The sequence below is a fragment of the Panthera tigris genome, chromosome F2, assembly GCF_018350195.1.
Source record: "Panthera tigris isolate Pti1 chromosome F2, P.tigris_Pti1_mat1.1, whole genome shotgun sequence".
NCBI classification, from domain to species: Eukaryota; Metazoa; Chordata; class Mammalia; order Carnivora; family Felidae; genus Panthera; species Panthera tigris.
In genome coordinates this window covers 41,499,012-41,522,488 of record NC_056676.1, presented here as the reverse complement: position 1 = coordinate 41,522,488, position 23,477 = coordinate 41,499,012, and the positions used below count along the sequence as shown (strand labels likewise).

The 23,477-nt window shown below is 37.0% G+C and overlaps 1 protein-coding gene across 2 annotated transcripts; it reads left to right on the top strand.

Moving 5' to 3' along the window:
* The first annotated feature begins 2 nt into the window (after positions 1-2).
* Positions 3-22,496, top strand: CFAP418 (cilia and flagella associated protein 418). Of its 2 annotated transcripts, XM_007073285.3 has the most exons (6): positions 3-181; positions 5,402-5,489; positions 9,135-9,199; positions 9,743-9,808; positions 17,285-17,380; positions 20,931-22,496. In XM_007073285.3, exons 1-6 carry the CDS (start codon positions 27-29, stop codon positions 21,082-21,084), a joined length of 624 nt encoding a protein of 207 aa, XP_007073347.1. In that variant the 5' UTR covers positions 3-26; the 3' UTR covers positions 21,085-22,496. The 2 variants fall into 2 exon arrangements, with proteins under 2 accessions (XP_007073347.1, XP_015390946.1); XM_015535460.2 differs by lacking the exon at positions 17,285-17,380.
* The last annotated feature ends 981 nt before the right edge of the window (positions 22,497-23,477 follow it).

The window sequence follows — 23,477 nt, the reverse complement described above, 5'->3', positions numbered from 1 at the left end:
ACGGGAGAAAGACGTAACGATTCAAGATGGCGAAGGACCTGGACGAGCTCTTGGATGAGGTCGAGTCCAAGTTTTGCAGACCAGACCCACTCAGACTGGGCATGGTCGAGCGGCCCAGAGGCTGCGTCGGCGGCATCCTCAGCAACGACCGGAACCAAGCCGAAGCGAAAGAGAATCTCAGGTTAACAGGCGGGAGGGGTGAGCTGTCCTGGTAAAGCCTGCTACACGCCCTAAAGCCGCCCGCTGCCCACGATCTCCAGCTCCTCTCCCTAGTCGGGCCGAGATCCTCAGCTCCCACTCCTAGGGCAGCATACACGTCAATTCCCTGTCCGAGAGGATTTGGGCATTTCTTAGCAAGGACCAGCGATCCGCCCGTGAGAGCCCTCAGCCAGTCTCTTTCACCTAGACAGGTCCCGGGGGCCCAAATGGAGCGGGGGAGTGCGAGGTGCAGCTTTGGGGTCCTCTCCTGAGACCCGCCCTAGAGGGCCACTCTGACCAGGGTGTTTGCCTTAGCGTGAGTCCTCATCCCACTGTAAGATTCGTTCGTGCAGAGAACCTCAGTCTATCGCCTCTGACCCAATTCCCCAGGCAGAATAATCCTTGGGCCGGTTGTTCGAGAAAACGATTCCGTTCTATACTGTGTCATCATTAGCTCATTTTTTTTAAACTCAGAGAAGTGAGTAATATTAAATTTTGGATAAATAGTTAATTATTGTGAATACAATGTTAGTACAGCCACCTATCTTCTCCCAGTGGCCCCCAGGTAAGGGTCTCAGGGAATCTCAGGCATCCAAATTGAAATTTCAGGAGACTTCTTAAGTATTCTGGGTTTTGATCCTAAAAACTACCTTTCAAATTTGTCCATCTTTTTGATTCTGTATAATCATGAAATAATAAGACTTCTTTTTCCTCAATCCCAAAAAGTCAAAATTTTTGTGTCAGAATGAATATTGCCCTTCAAAGTGATGACCTGGGAATCTCTGTAGTGACTATGTTGGAAATGTTTGTGTAATTACACAGAGGCAGCTTTGGAACAACTCAAGAAAGTCATTCTTGTCAATTTATGTCTGAGTCTGTAGTTTGGTTTTGTTTGGCCTTGATGTACAGGTGCATGATTTCCCAGAAGTATTTACCCAACATTGGTACCCAAATTATCCGACCTAACCTCTAGTGACATTTGTTTATAAAAATTGACCCTCAGAAGATAAAAACATTGAAAAGATTCTAAAGTTCAGAAACAAATTGTAAAAATTAGTTAAGTACTGGGCAGTATTCTAAAAAAACAAATGTAGAGCCAACTAAAATGACTACTTTGAAGGGGCTAATACTTATTTGACTGAACAGTTATGCAAATATCACTCGTTAATTTATATATTTTTGCCTTGTATGCTGGATGTACTCATTCCCAGTACATCCCACCGTCCACATTCCACAGCAATGTTATTTTGCAATTTCTTTGGTTCTTTTTATTCATTCCTTTGGGGGATGGAGAGAATTTATCAAAGAGCTTTCCAAAGTCTTCATCTTAGGAGAGCTAGCATGCAGATGGATAGGATGTCTTGGAGCATGCTGCTCAAAATAGAAAGGGCTGCTAAGGTGGATCCTCTTTAAAAACGGGTCCTTTATGCCTCTCCATGGCCTGTTCTTGCACTACTAAAATCCATCCATAATGTTTCTGGCATCCCACCCCATCTTACTACATCAAATTTTTAAGTAATACTCTTATAAAAGCTGTAGCAAACCAGTACTGCTGTTATTTGTGTGTTAAAACTTTTCATTTGGCCATGTACTTGTAAAGGTAAATTATGCAAAAAACAGCAGCAAAGGCCCTAAACCTAAAACCAAATACAGTCCCTACCTGGTATATGAGGTCAAACATTAAAATTTTATCATGAGCCAAAACTGATACTAAAAATTAGGAACTGGGGCACCTGGGTGGCTCAGTCGTTGAGCGTCCGACTTCAGCTCAGGTCATGATCTCATAGTCCGTGAGTTTGAGCCCCATGTCAGGCTCTGTGCTGACCGCTCAGAGCCTGGAGCCTGCTTCAGATTCTGTGTCTCCCTCTCTCTCTGTTCCTCTCCTGCTCTCACTCTGTCTCTCACTCTCTCAAAAATAAATAAAAAAAATTTTTAAATGTTTAAAAAAAATTAGGAACCTATTTATATTATGAATTTGTTAACAGACTACCTGTCAATTGTACAGCAATGTAGCCAGTATCTCTTCCCCTTATAAGAGTTAAAATACTGAAATTGTCTCTTAAAATGATAGCTCCACAAATAATAAATGACCATGCTACATCTGTATACCAGGAACAACTGCTTATGTAAGAGGTCAAAACCTATACAATTTGTTGAAGTATTCAAAATGATAAAGAGAAGGACTGGTTAGTTTAAAAAAAAAAAACTGGGTTGAACTGCAATAGGACTAAAGTGGTTCAGGATGATACAGATGGGAATATTTACAGATAATATCATAACCTCCTAGATGATAGCTATAATAATAGCCAACATTTATTGAGTCATTTATATATGCTAAGTGCTTTGTATGTGTCATATCATTTAATATCCACAACCCTGTGAGGTAAATAATATTATTATCCCCATTTCACTGACCAAACTAAGTAAAAGTTACTTGCCCAAGGTCATATTTCCAGGTCTACCAGGATATTGTAGATCTAGATTTAAGCTTTTATATATACCGTTTACATTTAATTTGGGTCTCAACTGTTTGTGTGTGTGTGTGTGTGTATTTTAGAGTATGCCTTTTACTTTTGACAAAAACTGTATCTTTAATCAAGATTAGAATATAAGAAGCCAAGTTGGGGGGGACCAATAAGTGTTTATTAACCTTTGATTAAGATTACTGTGGGGCGCCTGGGTGGCTCAGTCAGTTACGCATCCGGCTTCGGCTCAGGTCATGATCTCACAGTCTGTGGGTTCGAGCCCCGCGTCGGGCTCTGGGCTGACAGCGCAGAGCCTGGAGCCTGCTTCGGATTCTGTGTCTCCCTCTCTCTCTGCCCCTCCCCTGCTCATGCTCTGACTCTCTCTGTTTCAAAATTAATTTAAAAACATTAAAAAAAAAAGATTATTGTATTATAGGAATGCCTCGTGGCTCAGTTGGAAAAGCATGCAACTCTTGATCTTGGGGTCATGAATTCAAGCCCCATGTTGGATGTAGAGATTACTAAAAAAATAAGTAAATGAACTAAAAAAAAGATTACTGTATTATAGCATCAAAAGACCAAAAAAAAGTATTATAGGGTCCATTAAAATTTGTATGAGTTCTCACTGAAATAATGGCATTCTTTTCTTCTTTTTTTCATTTCTATAATAAAGCATAGGCAATTGTATGCATCATGAAATGGTATAACAGACCAGACTCTTATGTAAGTGTGGATCCCTAGTAGTTCTATTGGGTTCATAAAGTTTGAGTGCATCTGATTCTTGAAACTGTGAATATCCTAAAAACTAAAGGAGGAGAGAATTTCAGGAGAACAACTTAGCAACCTGCTGTCATAAAAGAAATTGAAGGAATTGGCCAAGGCCTCACAGCCTTGGGCATTTTTGAAAGATTAAAGGGGGGTGGAACTGAAAACAGCCATTAAATTTTGTGATGTAGGCAGTGTTGACATTTGAGAGAAAAGTTTCACTACAGTTGAGGGATGTAGAGGCCAGAGATAGTATATTAAACCTGGAAAAAGTCTTAAATAGTTATCTAGATCTCATTTTTACAGGTAAAATATCTGAGGTTCAGAGAGGTTAAAAAGTTTAAACTAGGTCAGTAGCTCTCAACCAGTGATGATTTTACCACTCAAGGGCATTTGGCAATGTCTTGGCATATTTGTCACAACTGGGGAGGGGTATGCTACTGGCATCTATTGAGTAGAAGTTAGGGATGCTATAAAACATCCTGCAGTGCACAACAGCCCTGCTTCTACCACCACCACCACCACCACCACCACCACACACACACACACACACACACACACACACACACACACACACCAAAGAATGATGTGGTCCCAAATGTCAGTAGTTCTATGTTTGAGAAACCCTCACCCAGATCACCATCCCATACATTTGTGAGAGAGTAGAAATAATGGATATAGACTTCAGGACTGAGTGAGAGGGTGGCAGCTCAAGAGAATTTTTGGAGTCCTGTATATATTTGTAAGTCAAGGGAACAAGCCAGTATAGAGTGGAAGAATTTAAGGGTAAAAGTTATAGAGGGAACAACTGAATAGGCAAAGCCTGGAGATAGATGGAATCAGACATTCAGTGTCTGGATTTTCTTACATTGGGTTAATTACTCCAGGCAATAACAAAGAAGGATTATAATCCTGAAGTTAAGAATTTTCAGGAGCACTTGGGTAGCTCAGTTGGTTGAGCATCCAACTCCTGATTTCAGCTCAGGTCATGATCCCAAGGTCATGTGATCGAGCCCCACATCAGGCTCTGTGCTGAGTGTGAAACCTGCTGAAGATTCTCTCTCTAAAATAAATAAATAAATAAATAAATAAATAAATAAATAAATAAATAAAAGAATTTTCAGAGTAGATACATTTCTGAAATCAGTCTGACTAAACTTATCTTCTAAAATATATACTTTAATGGTCTAATGAAGTTATGAAGTTGATATAAAGCATCTGTAACAAACTCTAAAAAGAGTTCCTCTTGTTTAGCATTAGGTGTGCGGACTGCCCTAGATTGAATTCCAAACCTCTCTTCCCACTAGTTGTATGATCTTGGGTGAGTTTCTGAATTTCTCAGTCCCTGCTTCTTCATCTGTATAGTAAGTATTCAGTAAATGTTAGCTATTAAAGAGTTTTGTGCAGTAACAGTTCATATCAATAATCCTGTGATGGCTTTCCCTGCACAAAGTAGAAAGGTAGTTGAGATATTCTGTCAAGTGAATGCTCTTGATAGATAGATAGATAGCATAGATAGATAGATAGATATAGATCATTTGATTATATAACATTCAGCTCCTGTAGTTAAGAGATATGGTTATTGACTTACAATGGAACTCTTAGGGAAACAATTAGAAAGACTAATTAAAATTATCTTTGTTTATAATTCTCAGGTTCTACTTATAATTGTACGTATCTTGTGTTCTTTAAATAAGTGGTTGATGTAATTTAGAAAGGTAATGCCCAGCTTTCTCTTGAATATAGCTTTAAATGTCTTATTTTAAGTGTGAAATAGTAAAGTACATATGTGAATTTGTACCTGATAAACTGCATCTTTGTGTCAACAGTCTTCAACTATGTCTATAGAAGGAAAATAATTAACGTCACATTTATCCTCCTGTTATCAACTCTAATAATAAACCAATTAGACAAAATTCTTCTGATACTGACTGACTTTATCTGCACTTAAGCTTCAGCTGTTTTGTTTTCAGATCAACAGAAACATTTGCAAAAGAAGATGATCTTGACAGTCTTATTAGTGAAATATTTGAAGAGCCCAACTTTGACAAAAAACCTTTTGTAAGTCAAGTATTATAAATGTGCAGTAATTCTTTCATTATTTCAAGACATGTTTAGAATAGTCTGTAAATGTATAGAATGCACAAGTATCTGTAGTCCTTTGAATTCTGAGAAATACAATTATTTTAAAGGAATTATTCTACTCAGAGTTATAGAAAAAATAAAATACTAAAAACTCTCAGTATGTGTTTCGCTGTTCATTTCTCAGCATTTCTCAGCAAGCATGAAACTAGAAAAGCTGATAGAGCAGAAGTCAGCTCACAGATGAAATAGGTTTCTTACATTTATTTGTATACTCTAAGAACACTTTTCTAAAAGACTGAAAACGGGTACCTGGGCATCAGATCCTTGATTTCTTCTCAGGTCATGATCCGGGGTTGTGGGATTGAGCCCCATGTGGAGCCCGTTTAAGATTGTCTGTCTCTTGTGTTCTTCTCTTGTGTGTCTGTCTCTTGTGTCCCTCTACCCCTGTCTCCCTGCCCCTCTCCCCTATCCGTGCTCTGTCTCTCTAAAAACAAAATAAAAATAAATAAAAGATTGAAAACAGCTTTAATTATAGAAATATGCTTAATGTTTCAGATGCAATGACATTGCTGTTATCCCATGAACATGTACAATGAGTACATTGTTTGTATTTTAATGTTTAAGTGCTTTTCTATCTATCAACTTTATAAAAAGCTTATAAAATAATATAACAGCCAGCTATATACTTACCACCCATAGTGAACATATCTTAATGTTTTGTCATATTTGCTTCTCTGGATTTATTTTTAAAGAAATAAAAATTATAGTTTAAGAACTCCAAATCCTACTCTACTGCCTTCCTTCCCACAGGTAACCTATCCTTTCCATCTATACTTTTATATTTTAATTACATACTTATATAATCCTAAACCATTTTAACTGATGTACAATAGTCCATTATGTAATTCTGCCACAGTTTGTTTACCCACTTCCCTGGTAATAGACCTTTAGATTGTGACCAGTTGTTGCATTTAGGAACATTGCTTCTTCAAATATTCTTTGCATGGCTTCTTTTATCCACGTACGAGAGTTTCTCTAGGGTGTACAAACCTAGAGGAGGAATTGCTAGGTCATAAGGTGTGCTTATCTTCAACTTTTCTACCCATTGCCAAAATGTTTTCTAAAGTGACTATACCATTTCTATTGTGGCCAGCAGTGGATGAGAGTCTGTATACATTAATTTTTACTGGTTTGGTGAAAATACATTTGTGAAATTTAAGAGAAGGAGGCCAGATGGAAGTCTAAATTACAAGGACCACGAAGGGAAAAAAAATCTAAGAGATAAATATAATACCAGGGGCGCTTGGGTGGCTCAGTTAAGCATCTGACTCCTGATTTCAGCTCAGGTCATGATCTCATGGTTCATAAGTTGGAGCCCCACATCAGGCTCTCTGCTATCAGTCACAGAGTCCACTTCAGATCTTCTGTCCCTCTCTCTGCCATTCCCCTGCTTGTGTGCTCACGCTCGCTTGCTTGCTCTCAAAAAATAAACATAAAAAAAAGAAAGAAAAATATATTATCATAGAGGGCTTTTTTAATGTCTATTTATTTTTGAGAGAGCACAAGCTGAGGAAGGAAGAGAAAGGGAGACAGAATCTGAAGCAGCTCCAGGCGCTGAGCTGTCAGTGCAGAGCTCGAACTCACAAACTGTGAGATCATGACCCAGGCCAAAGTCAAAGTCAGACGCTCAACCAACTGAGCCACCCAAGCGCCCCTCAAAGAGGCTTTTTTTTAAGGGAGAAAATTACTAGGCAGTGGTGGTGGTAAGGATACAGGTAAGAGCCACTTTTATTTTTGGTAGCCAGACTAAAAATCAAATGACTAGTATAGAGCTTAAGATCTTTATTTCTCTCAATTTAACATTTTCTGTTCATAAGCAGATGGTAAATTAATAGGCTGATGACCTAGTTGATTAACATATCAACATAGTAAGAATGATGAGTACTCTGCAAACAAGAATGCATCATAAATGCCAAATAGCAATGCTAATTTAATCAATAGTAGGATAAAACTGCATGATGTTCTTGTTATTCAAGGATCATCTGAACAATTTGTTACTAAGTACCATAGGGCATGTATCTGTATGTGAGGTACTATCTCTTTAATTCAAGACAGTTCAGAAGGAGACGGAAATACTTCTCTGCTTTGGCTTTAAAATACACCAAATTGTGGGGCGCCTGGGTGGCGCAGTCGGTTAAGCGTCCGACTTCAGCCAGGTCACGATCTCGCGGTCCGTGAGTTCGAGCCCCGCGTCAGGCTCTGGGCTGATGGCTCGGAGCCTGGAGCCTGTTTCCGATTCTGTGCCTCCCTCTCTCTCTGCCCCTCCCCCGTTCATGCTCTGTCTCTCTCTGTCCCAAAAATAAATTAAAAAAAAAAGTTGAAAAAAAAATTTTTTTTAAATACACTAAATTGAAATAATAATTTCTACAATTGTGGGTAGATGAACTTCTTTGCATTTTTCCTGATACTCCTTTTTTTTAGTTATTGTATCCAGTTCTCCAGATCGTGAGGGGAAAAAACAATCTAAATAAACTTCTGGAGGAGAGCAGATCTATGTAAAACATGGATTGGGTGAGGAAGAGAGGTGTCTTTGAAGAGGTATCTGTGCCCACCTTATTCTTAGCAGCTCATCTTCCAGAGAAGAGAGCACTGCTTCCTCCCCCATTGCTCACTCCTATTGAATTTCTGAACTGCTCTCAGACCCACACAAGAAAGCCCGAGAACAACAAATACTGTGCGTGCAAGCCTGGATGGTACATGAAACATGTTCCCCCAAATAAAAAAAAAAAGACTCATCCACATTTTTATCTTTTAGGCACGCATCAAAAATTTTTCCAGTTCTGTTTAACATCAAATAAAAAAGAAATAGTGAAACAAAATACTTCTGCCTCCGTTAAATTTCCTCACCTACTAGGTAAAATAAAGGCATGTCTCTGCATAGTTTAAATTGCATTTTCTCCATCTTACTTCCTTTCCTTGGCGGTGGTCCTGGTATGTGGTTGGTTTATGTTATTTGGTACCATATACCAGTTAACACTTAATAAATGCTTGCTAATAATGATGATGTTATGTAACCATATAGGAACTACTGTATGGTTGTAACTAGGTAGTTCTACAATTTCCTTGAATGTCTATTGGTTGGTACCATTCCATTTGATCAAAATTAATATTTCTGAAGTTACCCAGGAGTTTGGTTAGTTTATTTTCAGTTCAGGTGAGTACCATTTACAGCCTTTAAAAATGAGTCTGAGGTTTTTTTCCTCCTCAATTGAATTTTTCCAGGATGAAGTTTTAAATAGCAGGTCCTTCATATTAAATCATTGAACTTAGTATTAACTGAAGAGTTATAAAGTGACTCTAAATCTTAGCATGCTAATAATGGCAGTATATCAGTTTCCTAGACTAAAAGCTGAGTAATTTACAAATTCCTTAGGGAGGTCTACTTCCCTTTTGCCTTTAAAAGGTTTTGATCATTGTTTTTATTTCAGTAACTTTAAAATTATACAAAATTTTTATTTAAGTCATTTAAAAAATATTCTTGTTATAAAATAAAGAATATTAGATTTTATGTTAGAATTCTTCAAGTTACCCTTGGCCTTTATTGTTTTGTTTTTTTAACAGAAATTAAAATCTAAATCTTCAGGTAACACATCTGTCAGAGCTCCCATTCAAGGCCTTGGTAAAAGGTAAGTTGAGATTGCTTTAGTGAATTATACACACTAGTGAGCAAACACTATGAGCATAGTCTAGTAGATTTTGTAAGCATTTAAACAACAGTGACATTGAACAACAAAGCACTGGTTGGTTTTCAAGAGAAAGACCAATAGCAATATCTTCGGTGTTCTTACGGTCTGTGACCCCACAGTGTAAAAGAACTTGAATGGAAGATTATTGCATTGTAAATAATTTTCTGCCACATGAAAAAAAAAAATAAGTGTGAACAGTTCCTCAAAATTAATGTTCTGTTATATTCTTCAGTGTTTACTTTGTCCCTTATATTATTTGGCAAACACATTTTTCTGTGACTCATTTTAACTCCTTGAGTTTTCCGGAATGTACAGGTTATATCCAATAACACAATGATCCTGGAATAAATACCTCTTCTTTGAAAGTTAGCCTGATCAGGAAAATATACTATTTGATTACAAGTATATAGAGTCAATGAGGCCAAACTCACTTCTCATGTTTTTTTATTGTAATTTTTTCTCCCATCTATTGAACACGTCTAGCTGCAGCCCAGTGTACCTTGGTGGAAGCACTGCTCCATGTGGAATTGGAACAAATACTTCACAGAGGTAGGAGGTCAGAAATAGATTATCTTTCTTAACTAGGTTTTTCCCAGTTGATACCCTGTCCTTAAAATGTAGCTCTTCTCATCTTGGCATCCAACTGTTTTGTAATGAGAGGTGTATTTTATTAGTCAGGTTAAGAATACTGTACTGAAATGTTTGTTATTCTGGGCGATAGCTGTTGAAAGCTGTGATGTTGGGTGTGTGCTGTTCATTGTGTTGATGCCCATTTCTAAGCCCCACTTGAAGTGCCTGGTTCACTCCCATCCAAGTCTGCTTTCCACAGGACACCAAGAGAGAGCTTCCGCCTTGCCATTTTTGCCTTCTGGGCAGTAGAAGCCAGTGGATGAGACAGGCAAATGTGGCCGTGCAGCTACATGATGTGTTACCCACTATCTTGGCCAAACAGCATAAGAAAGCTGGGTCTTCAGTACCCAGAAAGTTCTCAAACATAGTCGCTTGATTTTACATGCTTAAAAAGCAGAAACCCTCCTTTCTTTGTCTCTTCCCCACCCCTTACACCCACTGTCTCATTCATTACTTCTTTCAGGACAGTCTTATGGTCCTGATACCACCCACCCCATTACTGCTAGCATAGTCCATCATCATTGTCATAATGTAGGGAAACAAATTGGTTTAAGCATATCTTTCTGTTGTCCTGAGACTGTTGATTCTGTTTTTGCAGAGGCCTGTTTGTCTAGATTATTATATTTTGTCTAGTCATTTCTAAAACACTTTTCTACTTTCTGTTAATTTTTTAAGAAAAAAAAGAATGAGATATATAATTGCATGTTGACCACATTTTAGGAGGAATAATGGTTATATTGAATAATAGAAGTGGGATCTAAAACGTCATTGTAGGAGGGTTTGTAATGGTGCTGGCCTAGATCCTAGGAAGCCTAGAAAGAAAGGCCATGGGACTGAAGGGAGGTTGGGAGTGTGGGGAACCCTGTATTGGAAACACCAGGCAGCAGAATGGCTCAGATGGGCTACTAGAAGTCCCCCAGGGTGCTGTCTGCTGTAAGGGCTGTAAATAACAATTAATAGCACTTGAATCATTGTGCGTTGAGGGCCATCTATTCAAAGAATTAGAAACACAAGCTGGCCCTCACAGAAGAGTACAGTCTGCTTGCTGGCAGTCCTTACTTACCCATGTGGAGCCACTGGGACTTGTCTCCGTGTTTCCAGACCACACTCCCTCCAACCCCAGCTTCTCTCAGATCACCTAGGAACTGCAGTAGTTTCCCCGTTACCACCCACTCCTTCTTCTCTAGCTTCGCCCATATATAACATGAAGGATAATATCCTAACATATTCTTTTGAGCACATCTCCCCTGTTCAGAGGGAAAATGAAAGCTACCATTCATCTCACATTAACTCTAGAGTCATTATTTGCTTTGCCAGATCGTGTTCTTCCTGGCTTCACCTCCAGTGAAAGCCGGGTTAGGATACTTCACTTCCACCAGAACATTTGTTATCCTCTACTTTCCACTTACATTTTTCTGCCTCTGAATGTTTTTCATATTTATTCCTTTTTCTAGAATGACTGTCCTTTCTAATGTATGTCCTTGCTGTCTTTGCTTATCTACAAATTTTTTTCTCATTCTATTTGAGCTTCTTTTTTCTTTTCTTTATATGATATTCTTAAAATGCCCAGCATGTCCCAGCCCTTATGCTAAATACTAGATGCCAAAAATAATAAATACATACATACATACATACATACATACATACATACATACAACCCTATCCAGGAGAGGAACTGGTAAAGAAGCAAATGATGACCCCTGCAGAGCATGAAGAGAAAGGGCCCTGATGGCAGAATGCCTGAGTTCAGATCCTTCACTGTGCCACTTGCGAGATGGGAAGCCTTGAGAGAAGGGATCTATCTTCTAAAACTTCATTTTCCTCACCTGTAAAAACTGAACATATTCCATGGAGATATCGTGAGGATTAAATGCAATGGTACATTAGAGTATGCCGATGGTGCAAAACATAGCTAAGATACTTTGAGTAATAGTTTGCAATTATTTGTGGGTCTTTCTCAAATGGCAGTGCTGCTAATCCTATATTTTCCTACTACTTTTCCATTTTATCTCAGGAAATATGTATCAGTGTTTACTTACAGGTGTCTTCTGATTTTACAAATGGTCTCTAAGATAATACATTCTGGTTCACTTCCAAAAAGTAAATATTTCATGAAGATTTTCTTTTATATAGTGTTTTTTACATGTACTTTGGTTCTAGCACAGAAGAGTCTTGCTCCAGATGGAATTTAAGTAGACAAAAGAACAGCCTATTTTTATACCTGGAGGATCCTATTAGATAATATTGACCCATGAGCATGCCAATATCCATCAAACCCCTTCCTACTTTCTGCACAGCTACAAAAGGAAAAAACACATACTGTTAGCATATATATGCATAGATAAATGTTTATATTCATGGATCTTTTCTTCCTTACCATTACAAAGATACCCTCATAGACCATCCTTTTCATAACACAGATCTATACCCACAGGAGGGTAAGGATAGACCTGTTCATATGCATGTAAAACATTTTATGTGTGAAGTACTTTATGCTGTCCAGAGCACTGTTTTAAATATGCTTATTGGTTCAACTCCACAGGAAAAAAACCAGGATGCAAAGAGAGCAAGATTTTTTAACCCCATTTTATAAATTAGGAAGTTGAGACACTGGTGTCAAATTCATTGAACACATATTAGCCACCTGTTTACTAGGTCCTAGGTTGTCAGTGATAAATAAATGCACACTTCTCAGCCCTCAGTGAGTTATCAGTCTAGATAAGAAAGACTTTAAATAGGTAATTCCACAAATAAGTATTTAATTTCCATATAATACATAATTTGAAGGGAAAGTGCAGGGTACTATAAGCATAGATAATTAGCACCCAGTTAATAGGAAGGGTTAGAGAATGCTTCCCTAAGCAAATAACATTTAACCAGACTAGAGTATGAAAAATGAATTAGCAAAGAGAGGAGACCATTAGAGCCAGAGGGCACATGGTGTTAGATGATCCCTGAGCTGGGAAGGAGTTTTGGAGTAGCACAGGACAGCCAGGTGAGCTGGAGCATAGTGAGTGGGGGAGAGAATGGTTCTTGATGGGGCTGGCAAGGTAGTTGAGGGACATTTTTGTTTGGGGTCCTGTAGCCCTCTGGAGGATTTTAGAAAATGTATTGATACATGCAGTGGAAGCCATTAGTTGTTTTGTTTGTTTGAGGAAGGGGGACTGGATTTTGTTTTTAGCAGATGGAGTGACAATCGTATTTGTATTGCTAAAGGAAGTCATTTTGGCTGCTGAATGGAACATAGATAAGAAGTTGGAGGGACAAGACTGGTGAGGACACAGGGAGACCAGTCAGCAGGTAGTAGTTATGGTGCTCCAGGAAAGAGACAGTGATGGTAGCTGTAACCTGAGTGGTGACAGTAGCTGTAGGGAAAAGGTGTCATGTCTATGCTATTTAGAATCTAGAACTGACAGAACTCAGTGTTTAAATGGCTATGGGAATTAAGAGAGAACATTGTCAAGAATGACACCCCAAGTAATGTGCCTTGCCAAGGTCACAAAAATTACTACAAATCAAGGACTCAAATATGTAACGTGTTCTTGGCCTATGATGCTTTCTAGTATACCAGTTTGCAGAAGACCATGTAATATATGCAAAAGGGATGAATCTTAGATGTTTTTTCTATTGCTGCTACTGTCATTTTCCAACTGCCAAACATCAAGGCTTCCTAGTCCGCTGTGCATATCTGACAGGATTTAACTGAGAACCAGAGTCTAAGCAGAAGACTATATTGGACTGTATTTTGGGTATTCCCATCATGAACATCTTTAAAATTGTAAAGATTATACTTACTAACTGGACAAAAGGACAAAGCTGATGGTGACAACTTGGTATTTGAGTTCCCTCCACATTTTGGAGGAAGAATCCTGACAATTTATCTTTCATTAGAATCATGCCTTTTTTTTTTTTTTAGAGGTGCTCTAATATGTACATAGTTATGAGAGAGAAATGTATTTAAGCCCTAAAAATAAGCACTTATTTACATGCCAAGGGCATAAAGGAAATTGAGTCTAATTTTCCATATGTTTTATTTGTCTGATTTCTAGCTGAAGCTCTGGTTTGGGAGTAATGCTGAATGAATTTAGAGTGTAAAGATTTGAGTCTTTTACCCAGTTGGTGGAAAGAAGAAAGAGTAGTAGCAGGAAGCATGGTGGCATTAGTAAAGTATAGATAAAACCAAAGTGTTATTTTCAAGCCAGATCGAATTTTACTCTCCTATTTTTTAAACTACTTGTAAGACTGGATTATTTCATAGGCTGCTACTAATTATGATCTAATAGAGTGAATCGTAGCAGCAGAATGATTTCTTAGCTGCAAGTTAGTTTTATTTTTCTCACAGGGCAGTGTTTGTAGGAAAATGTGGTAGTGTGAGTAGATTTGAATAAACTACTAAATTTTAAATTAAATTAAAAAGCTATATTTAACATTATGGTTGAGATTTTACACATACAAAATGTCAGGAGATTCTAAATTATAGTTCCCGCAACAGCAATAATTTAGCCAAATTGCACATATGTATTAAGGCATTAAAGTTAACACTCTGTGCAATCATGTAATAAACTACATATGCATAAGAAAGCAAGTTACGGCAGCTTTGGGAATCATCATTTTGCATTTCCTGACTTGTACGTTCAAACTCCAAGTTCAAATACGTACGAATGTAATTGTGTTAAATTTCCATATGTACAAATACAACCCTATAAATTGTTAACAGTTTGAAAGAAAATACAGAATTGTTTATGAAACTTGTATAGATTTTGAGTGTTTATTTTTTTATGAGTAATCGTTTTTAAAATTAAAGCATTTATTTTCAAAGAAATTGTCAGCACAAAAAATATTCGCAATTTTGAAGTTACCATATCTGAATTTTAGAGAGAAGTGGAAATATATATAATGATGGAGTTTTTTTATTATTTTTTAATTGCAGATGTCTTGAATGCTTATTTTAAAAAATAAAAACGAAATTTAAAAATGTATGAAGAGAAAGGTAATAATCTTCTCTCCCCTCCATTCCCACTACCCCTGAGGCAGCCAGTGTTAGTCGCATAGTATATAACCTTCCACACTTTTCTCCATGTTCTTCCAAACCTGCAAACACCTATATAGGAAATTTTTTCGGTTGTTTTTACAAAAATAGGATCATGCCATATATGTTAACTGTGCACCTTACTTTAGACATCCCTCTAGGTCAATAGATAAATCTAATTCTCTTTATCATCCAGCTACCTAATATTCCATAGTATAAATATATTTCATGTTGTTCAGTCTTTTCCCTTTTTAATAGGTATCCAGGTGCTATCCTGTTTTTGCCACTTCAGCAGTGCTGCAGTTCAGTACAGATTCTTGATAAATGCTTATATACTGATGTTTTTGTTTATATGTAATAGGTGCCCAAAAATGGGGTTGCTAGTGCAACAGCTAGCAATAATTTTGATTTTAAGATAGTGCTAAGATTTTTCCCAAAAGGTTATAGCAATTTACATACCCACCAGGAGTGTCTGAAAGTGCTAGATTAAAACATTTATTTGTGGTTGCTTTAAATTTTCATTATGTTATTTTTTAACTATTTAACAAACACTATGCCAGGCACTATTATTAGCACTTTACCGGTATTAACTCATTAGGTCCCAATAATAATTCTAGGAGGTATAGAAGTATTCTTATTACCCCCATTTTATAGGTGGGAAACTGAGTCACAATGAAGTTTTTTGACTACAGCTAGTAAATAGTAGAATCACATTTGAAGCTAGGCAGTCTATCTCCACGTCTATACTATGATGCCTGTATTAGAGAGATTGAATATATTTTTAAGGGTTTTTTGTTGTTGTTGTCACTTGTAAGCACTCTTTTATAGCGTTAAGTATTCAGCAATGTGTTGAAAATATTTTCTTCCACTCTATCACCACTGGTCTTTTCACTTTGTTTTTGGTATCTTAAAGCCTCTTTTTATTTCCTTTTAATTTTTAGATGATCAAATGTGTATCTACATTTGTTTAATTTTTTTTAATGTTTATTTATTTTTAAGAGAGAGAGAGAGAAAATGAATGAGCGGGGGAGGGGCAGAGAGAGAGGGAGACACAGAATCCAAAGCAGGCTCCAGGCTCCAAGCTGTCAGCACAGAGCCCGACTCGGGGCTCGAACCCACAAAGACGTGAGATCATGCCCTGAGCTGAAGTATGGCACTTAACCAACTGAGCCACACAGGTACCCCGTACATTGATTCTAGTTTTTAAATACTTCAAACAGTGGAGGAAATGTCTTCTTTTTTAAAGTAAATCACAGTCACTATACAAATCAAATTGTTTGCAGCAGCATTTCATAAGTATTTCCACATATTGTCATTTTACTCCTAAACTTACTGTGTAGTATGAGTTTTGAGAAACATGACATTTCAATTCCTCGCATTTTCAGTAAGCACCTAGTACCTGTTAAGTGTCATTCCAGTCATTCTACCCTCTTTCTCCTGTATCATCAGTGTTTTTCTTTTCTCTGCATCTTTACCATCAACATAAAAATATGCTTTTTTTCCTGGCTTCTTAAATATAACCTTCTCTTAACCCGTTTTCTTAACCACCTCTCACTCCCTTTAAAGAACCTGCTCAGATGTACTTCTCAGTGAGGCCTGTGCAGACTACTCTACTTAAAATTGCAATCCGCTCCCTCCCGATACTCCCAATTTTATTTACTTATCATTTCAAAAACTGGAAACACTTTTCACCTTCTAACATACTATATTATTTAGTTATTATGAGTATTGTTTATTTCTTCTCTCATTAGAATCTAAGCTCCATGAGGACAGAGTATTATCAGCACATAGTATGCTTTGGGTAAATATCTTTTAAGTGACTGAATGAATACATTAATGCCAAATAGTGGGGCAACTGAAGCAAGTAAGATACTGTCCCAGCATTTAAGTAGCTTATGGGGTGGTAGATTTATTTCCATATAATGTGGCAAATTCTGTGATAGGGGCACCCCTGGAATTTTCAATAGGAAGGGAAGCAACTTAAAGAAGTTATCCTAAGTGAAGATCTCCCTCAGACACAATTTGAAAACCACTGAACTAAAAGATCTGCACATCCCTTTTGTCTGTCTTATATCTGTACAGTATGCATGTGTGTGTGTGTATCAGTATGTAAGATCTTAGTAAAATATTTAGGTTTGTACAGAAATCAAACTTGCAAGTTTGTGCAGAAATTTAACCTGAAAATTTTTACCTGAAAAATAATCAGTCCTTTAGTTAAAAAATAAGATGTAATCATATTAATCTTTACTTTTCTGTTGTTTACTCAGTCATCTCTAATATGTGGTGTATCCTATTAATAAATCATGAGAATTCCCTATTTAATTCTACCAGTAATCTTTAATGTACTGTTCTTTTTCTCTGAACAGAGCTTGTGACCATCTGCGTTGTGTAGCATGTGATTTCTGGGTAGTAAGCTACGACGACTTTATGTGGGACAAATCATGCGATTATCTGTTTTTCAGGTATGTTTCCAGAGAACTTCCCTCTGTGAAAAAACGTACCAGTATACCTTTTTATTTCTTATTTTGTTCTAACGTCTCTTGGTGGACTTGGCAAGATCATGTAGCCTCCACCTCTTGACCATTTCATCTCTCCATCTGCTGTCAGGCTATGTGATGATTTGTTACTTCTGGCAGGAGTGTAGAAAGAGCCTCCTCACTGATTTTTCTGCCTACCTTCTCTTCTTTCTGACCACCCTTTCCTTGCTGAGAATTAAAGCATAACTCTGAGTGTGCCATTCTCTTGCCCAAAAGTCTTCTGCTTATGGAAGCATGTCCAGGTTCCTTAGTACAGAGCAAGACGCTTCACAAGCCAGCCCCCATCTGTCTGTCATCCACCTTGCCCTTCCCCAGTTTACTTCTCACCTTCACAAGATTTTTGCTGCGTCAGAGTACTCAGTACTGCCATTTCTTCAGACAATGCAAGCTCTTCCCGTCCTGGGACACCTTCCCACCATCCCACCATTTATCTACTTAAACCTGAACTGCCCCTCAGGGTACAGTTCATTGCGTGTCTTCCATGATTCCCTCACTACTCCTGTCAACTTGGAAGTAATTTCGTTTTTTCCTGTGTCTCCACAGCACTTTGTACCTATCATAGCACTCACTGGAATAGAAGATTGAAAATCTTAGTTGGTATACGTCTGCCTTCCTCCTTGTGCTCAGGATAGTGTCTTACTCATATTTTGCAGTTTGCACATTCTTTTTTTTTTTTATGTTTATTTACTTTTGAGAGAGAGAGTGCACTGGTGTGAGTGGCAGAAGGGCAGAGAGAGAGAATCCCAAGCAGGCTCCTCGCTGTCAGCGCAGAGCCCGATACGGGGCTCAAACTCATGAACCGTGAAATCATGACCTGAGCTGAAATCAAGAGTCAAACCCTTAACTGACTGAGCTACCCAGGTGCCCCACAGTGTGTAAATTCTTGAATACTTACACCATACCTAACATTTTTAAGATGATGTAAGTTATAAAAATGTATCTGAATTGTACATCACATTTTCAAATAAAAATTAAGAGCTGAAAACTAATAAAAGCGCATAAGGTATGCATTTTGCACTCCCCCTCCCCCGCCCAAACCTGGGCCTGAATAAGAATTGTATTTTCTGATACAAGTAATCAGAATACATTGCAGCTGTCTCCAGTAGTGAAGAGAAGGAAAAAGGTGAGAGTTTCTTCTGCACCTCTTTTGGCAGCCATTCTCACGTAAATCCATAGGAATCTTCTCTACTTGAATTATTTTTAAACTGTCTCACATCAAACCGCTTTCAAAATCTTATGAAAACTTTGAATCCTCTCCACAAAACTTCAAATATACAAGTACATGGAAAAATTACAATTTGAGAGGTTTCACATTTCCCAACCCAAATAAAGCCTAGTAAAGTCCCCAAATCCCAGATCAGGTTAGCCCACTTGTTAATTCTAGAGTTGGAAAAGTTAGCTTGTGATTTCAGATCCATTTTGCCATTTCTGACTTTTCTCAATCCTGTGCTCTATACTAATTTCCGGTTAATGTAATGAGTGGTCAGTAACCCCCATATGTCACCATTATAAACCATAAATTTTTATAAAACTAGTGTAGAATAATAGAATGCATGTAGTATCAATCCTGGGATGAGCCCTCTGTGACTGAGTAGAGGGAGGTAAAATAGTGATGTATTCAGGGGGAAAGCTAGGAAATGGAAGATTTTTCACATTTGATGACCTAGCTGTCTGAATGAGGATGTGATCTACAGAAAGTAAAGGACTGGAGGGAAGATGAAACACTTGAGGAGGGTAGGGAATCACAGCTGAAGAAAAGCACAAGTAGGTGGCCACCAAAGAAGGCAAGTTAAAACGTTTGCAGGATGCCGTTAATTGCCTGACAGAACACAGGGAACCATTTATAGTGGTATCAGTCTGTACCTTGGTTTGTTTTATTGTCCTTATTTTATAGATGAGAGAAATAGTGTATTCTAGCTTTGACAAGTTCTGGAATTTTCAAAGAGAAGTATAAGCTCTATTTGATCATCCTGCCATAATAGCTAAATAAAATTCTTTTGTTTTTCTACTAAATCATTTTCTTTACAGAAAATTATATTTCTAAGCTTTTTTTTGTTTATTTTGAGAAAGAGAGAGAGAACAAGTGGAGGAGGAGCAGAGAGAGAAGGAGACAGAGGATCCAAAGCAGGCTCTGTGCTGACAGCAGAGAGCCCAACGTAGGGCTCAAACTCGCAAACCATGAGATCATGACCTGAGCCAAAGTCGAATGCTTAACTGACTGAGCCCCCCAACAGGGACCCCTCTAAGCTTTTAAGATATGTGCTTCCTTAAAAAAATTCAGAATACATTAATTAGTTTCCTGGCTATTCATGATTCCTGCTCATAAAATCTCCAATTAAGGATTCAGTCAAGTATCAAATGTTAAATTTGTCACAATATATTACAGCTTGAATAAAGAACTTTTTTTTCTTCATTTAACCACTTAGTTTTCATTAAACACAGTTTTGTGGAGTTTTTTCCTTTCTGATAAAACTTAGATTATTCATTTCTTCCCCTAGTTTGCTGTAACACTTACCTAGTCAAAGTGTCAGTTTCCTGAAAACAAAGTTGGCCAGGAAAATCTCTGAGATTTTGTTAGGTTCAAACCTAAATTATGCCTGGGTTTAGTACAATACAGTACTGAGTATGGTGCCCACTGGCCACCAGAGGGCACTTTGTAGCCTGCCTTCCATTGCAGTGACCTCAAAAGTAATAGCACTTTTTGTCTCTTTTTAATATTTATACTGTGTTTCATAATTTTGCTTTGTACTTTTTCATCACTTCATTTTGAATTTTTCCTTTTTTTCTGTTACATAAATTTGATACATTGATTATCATGAAAACCATAATTGATTTTCAGTTAATTAAACAAATTAACTTCTTTTTTTTTTATAGTAGCATCAAGTCAGATAGTTATCATTTTTTATAATGGTCCTGCCCATTGATTTAATTGTTTTAACATTACTGACAGGGGCTTCTGGATGGCTCAGTCAGTTAAGCATGCGACTTTGGCTCAGTTCATGATCTCACAATTTGTGAGTTCGAGCCCCATGTCAGGCTGTGTGCTGACAGCTCAGAGCCTGGAGCCTGCTTCAGGTTCTGTGTCTCCCTCTCTCTCTGCTCCTCCCCCAGCTCATGCTCTGTCTCTCTGTCTCTCTCAAAAATGAATAAACATTAATGCAGCATAGACATTTATTCTGTTGCTAATAGTATATCTTGCTGATAAATGAAAGATACAGTATTAGTTCAACAAATAGAAAAAACAGGCACTTTTTCTCTATTAATGAGAAATTGCTATAGTTAACCCATCAGAAGCCTATTGTCTTTATGCCTCTTATGTGCCTTCCACTGACCGTATTGCAGGCTTTTAAAAATATGGTATAGGTGAGTATTTGAGGTAGGAGATGAACCACCATCCCTCCTACTCTCTTCTCATATCATGTCATCTCTGATAAGACAAAGCCACTATGCTAAAATCTTCATTTTTTATTAATAGGAACAACATGCCAGAATTCCACAAATTAAGAACAAAGTTGGTAAAGAAGAAAGGAACACGGGCATATGCCTGCCAGTGCAGCTGGAGAACTATTGAAGAACTGACTGACCTTCAGACCGATCATCAGCTTCGTTGGGTTTGTGGTAAACATTAAGAATACAAACTTTTTGTGTTTAAACAAATGTATCCGTGAGAGCAATCTCCACTAATCATCATCATATTTAGGTAAAGGTACATAGGAGTATCATGCCCTTTGGAAAAAGACAGGAAATTTCATTTAATGGCTATACAGCATAGATTTTCAAAGACCAAATGGACTTGAGAAGATAATGTGTCCAATAATTTTGGAATTATTTCTTTTCGATATATGGGCATTTTACTTAGTAAATAAGATAGCAGTTCATCCAAATTCTTTGCTAACCTATCTCCTGTTAAATGGAAGTTTAATTATGATGTTTTATACAAACATATAGCCATTCATTAGCAACTGCAGTATTAGTCACTGCTAATACATTTGCTAAATATTCCTCATGTATAATATTTAAAGGGGATAAAGCCAGCCAGTGTAGAGAGGTCACTGAGAGGTGTATACATCATCCCCTCCGGTCAAATCTATTGTTGCCAAAGATCATAATTTATACATGGCAGAAACCATGTGATCAGTGGCTCACTGAAGGATTTTTAGGAGTACTGGTATGCTGTAAATGAAAACACTGCCTATATCTGACCTTACCTCAACAACTCACAGTGATATGCATAATAATGATAAATATGTATTACTAGTTTTAACTTATTTCTTCTTTTGTTGATTTAGATATCAAAAGTTACTTAGTTTGCTCTTTTAACAAATAATCCATTTATATATAAAAAAAATTTTTTTCGATGCACCTAAAATCACAAGGAAAAATCCTAATACAGATAGATCATTGTTAGATTTTTTCCAAGTACTTTCTAGCCTTCAGTGCCTAAAATTCCATCAAGTGAACATCAAGTAAGATATTTTCTCAGGCAGCATGTTGATTTTTTGGTAGGATCAGGTTAATATATTATTTACTACAGGAGTGCATGAAAGAGAGATAAAGCATAATTGAACCAACAGGTGATCTGTTAGGCTTCTCCTTTACATCACTGAGACTTGAGAAACCCTACAATAGCAGCCCATTCAGGAAGTCAGTTACCTAAAAACTATCAGTTCCCAGCACCATCAAGAAATTTTGGGGGCTTTGCAATCTACCATAAGCTCTTTATTGCATGTGTCTAAGATATCAATCAAATGTGTGACACAAGGTATGCTGAAAGAGAGTAATTGAAGCAAAGTTGTGATTGCTTAGTCTTAAGCTGAATCCATTCCAGTCACCTGATTCAAGTAAGAAGAAAGATCAGCCATTAAAATCCTTTTCCTAGCCGTGACACATTTGCTTACCTGTAAAACTTACTCTAGTAGGTCTAGCATTGCAACGGAACACATAGTGAACTCATAGTGGCAGATGCTTACATTTTTGTATTGACAATGTATACAGACCTTACTTACTTTATTTTTGAATAAAAAGTTTTTACTCCCTAAAATTTTATCTGTGTGTAATTATATGAGAAACAAGGGGATTTGATTGAGAAACCATTGGTCATAATGATGACGTTTTCTTTATATTCAAATGTGCAAATTTACTAAATCATTAATTTGAAATTTTTTTTCTTTTTTATTGTTTCATACCTATTCTATATCCTAGATACGTTGCTCATGTTTGACATTCCATAACATAATTCCCCAATGTCAGAAATGTATATATGAGCTCACATTGTTGTTGGCAGTTGTACAATCTGTAATCTAAAATGTAGAAAGAATATTATGTTTGTATACTGATAGATAAATAATTTAAGCCAAAATGCAACTATTTTAGTAACAATGCATAAGAAAAGTATAGTTTCTGATAAGTTATAATTTTAAAATGCAAAGTCTATAAAACTTTCAAGATGTTTTGCCTATTTGTTTTCAATATTTCTCATTTTCTACTTTAGCAATTACCTATTTTTTGTCAAGCTAGGTAGCTACTTTCCTTGAGCTGTATTATACTCTCAGATCCTTATCCTGCCTAGAATAATAAATAAAAATAAATCCTGCCTATAAATAATAAATAGCTTTATTCTTTATTTAATTGTTTTATTTCATAGTAAAATATTCATATGAGGATTAATTTGAAATAATTTCGGTAATTTCTTTTAAAATGATAACAAGAGTTTCAAACCATCCAGTTGAGCAGAGAATTTATTTATTTACATTGGAGAAGAGAAACATGCCATAAGTTTAAGTGTGTGTGTGTACATGTATGATTAAAGAGCAGTGGTATTTTTTTTCTAATGTGAAAAAGAGTCTCACTCCACAAGACCAATTTTTTTGTTTCATATATCAGTAATCTCCACGTTTTGATATAAAAACTTCCTGTTTCTTTATCAAGTGCCATGGCAACATCATTGAAAATACTTAGAGGTAAACTGTGAGCCATAACCTTGGAACAGACAAAAACAACTCATGTAGCTCCTTTTTCACCT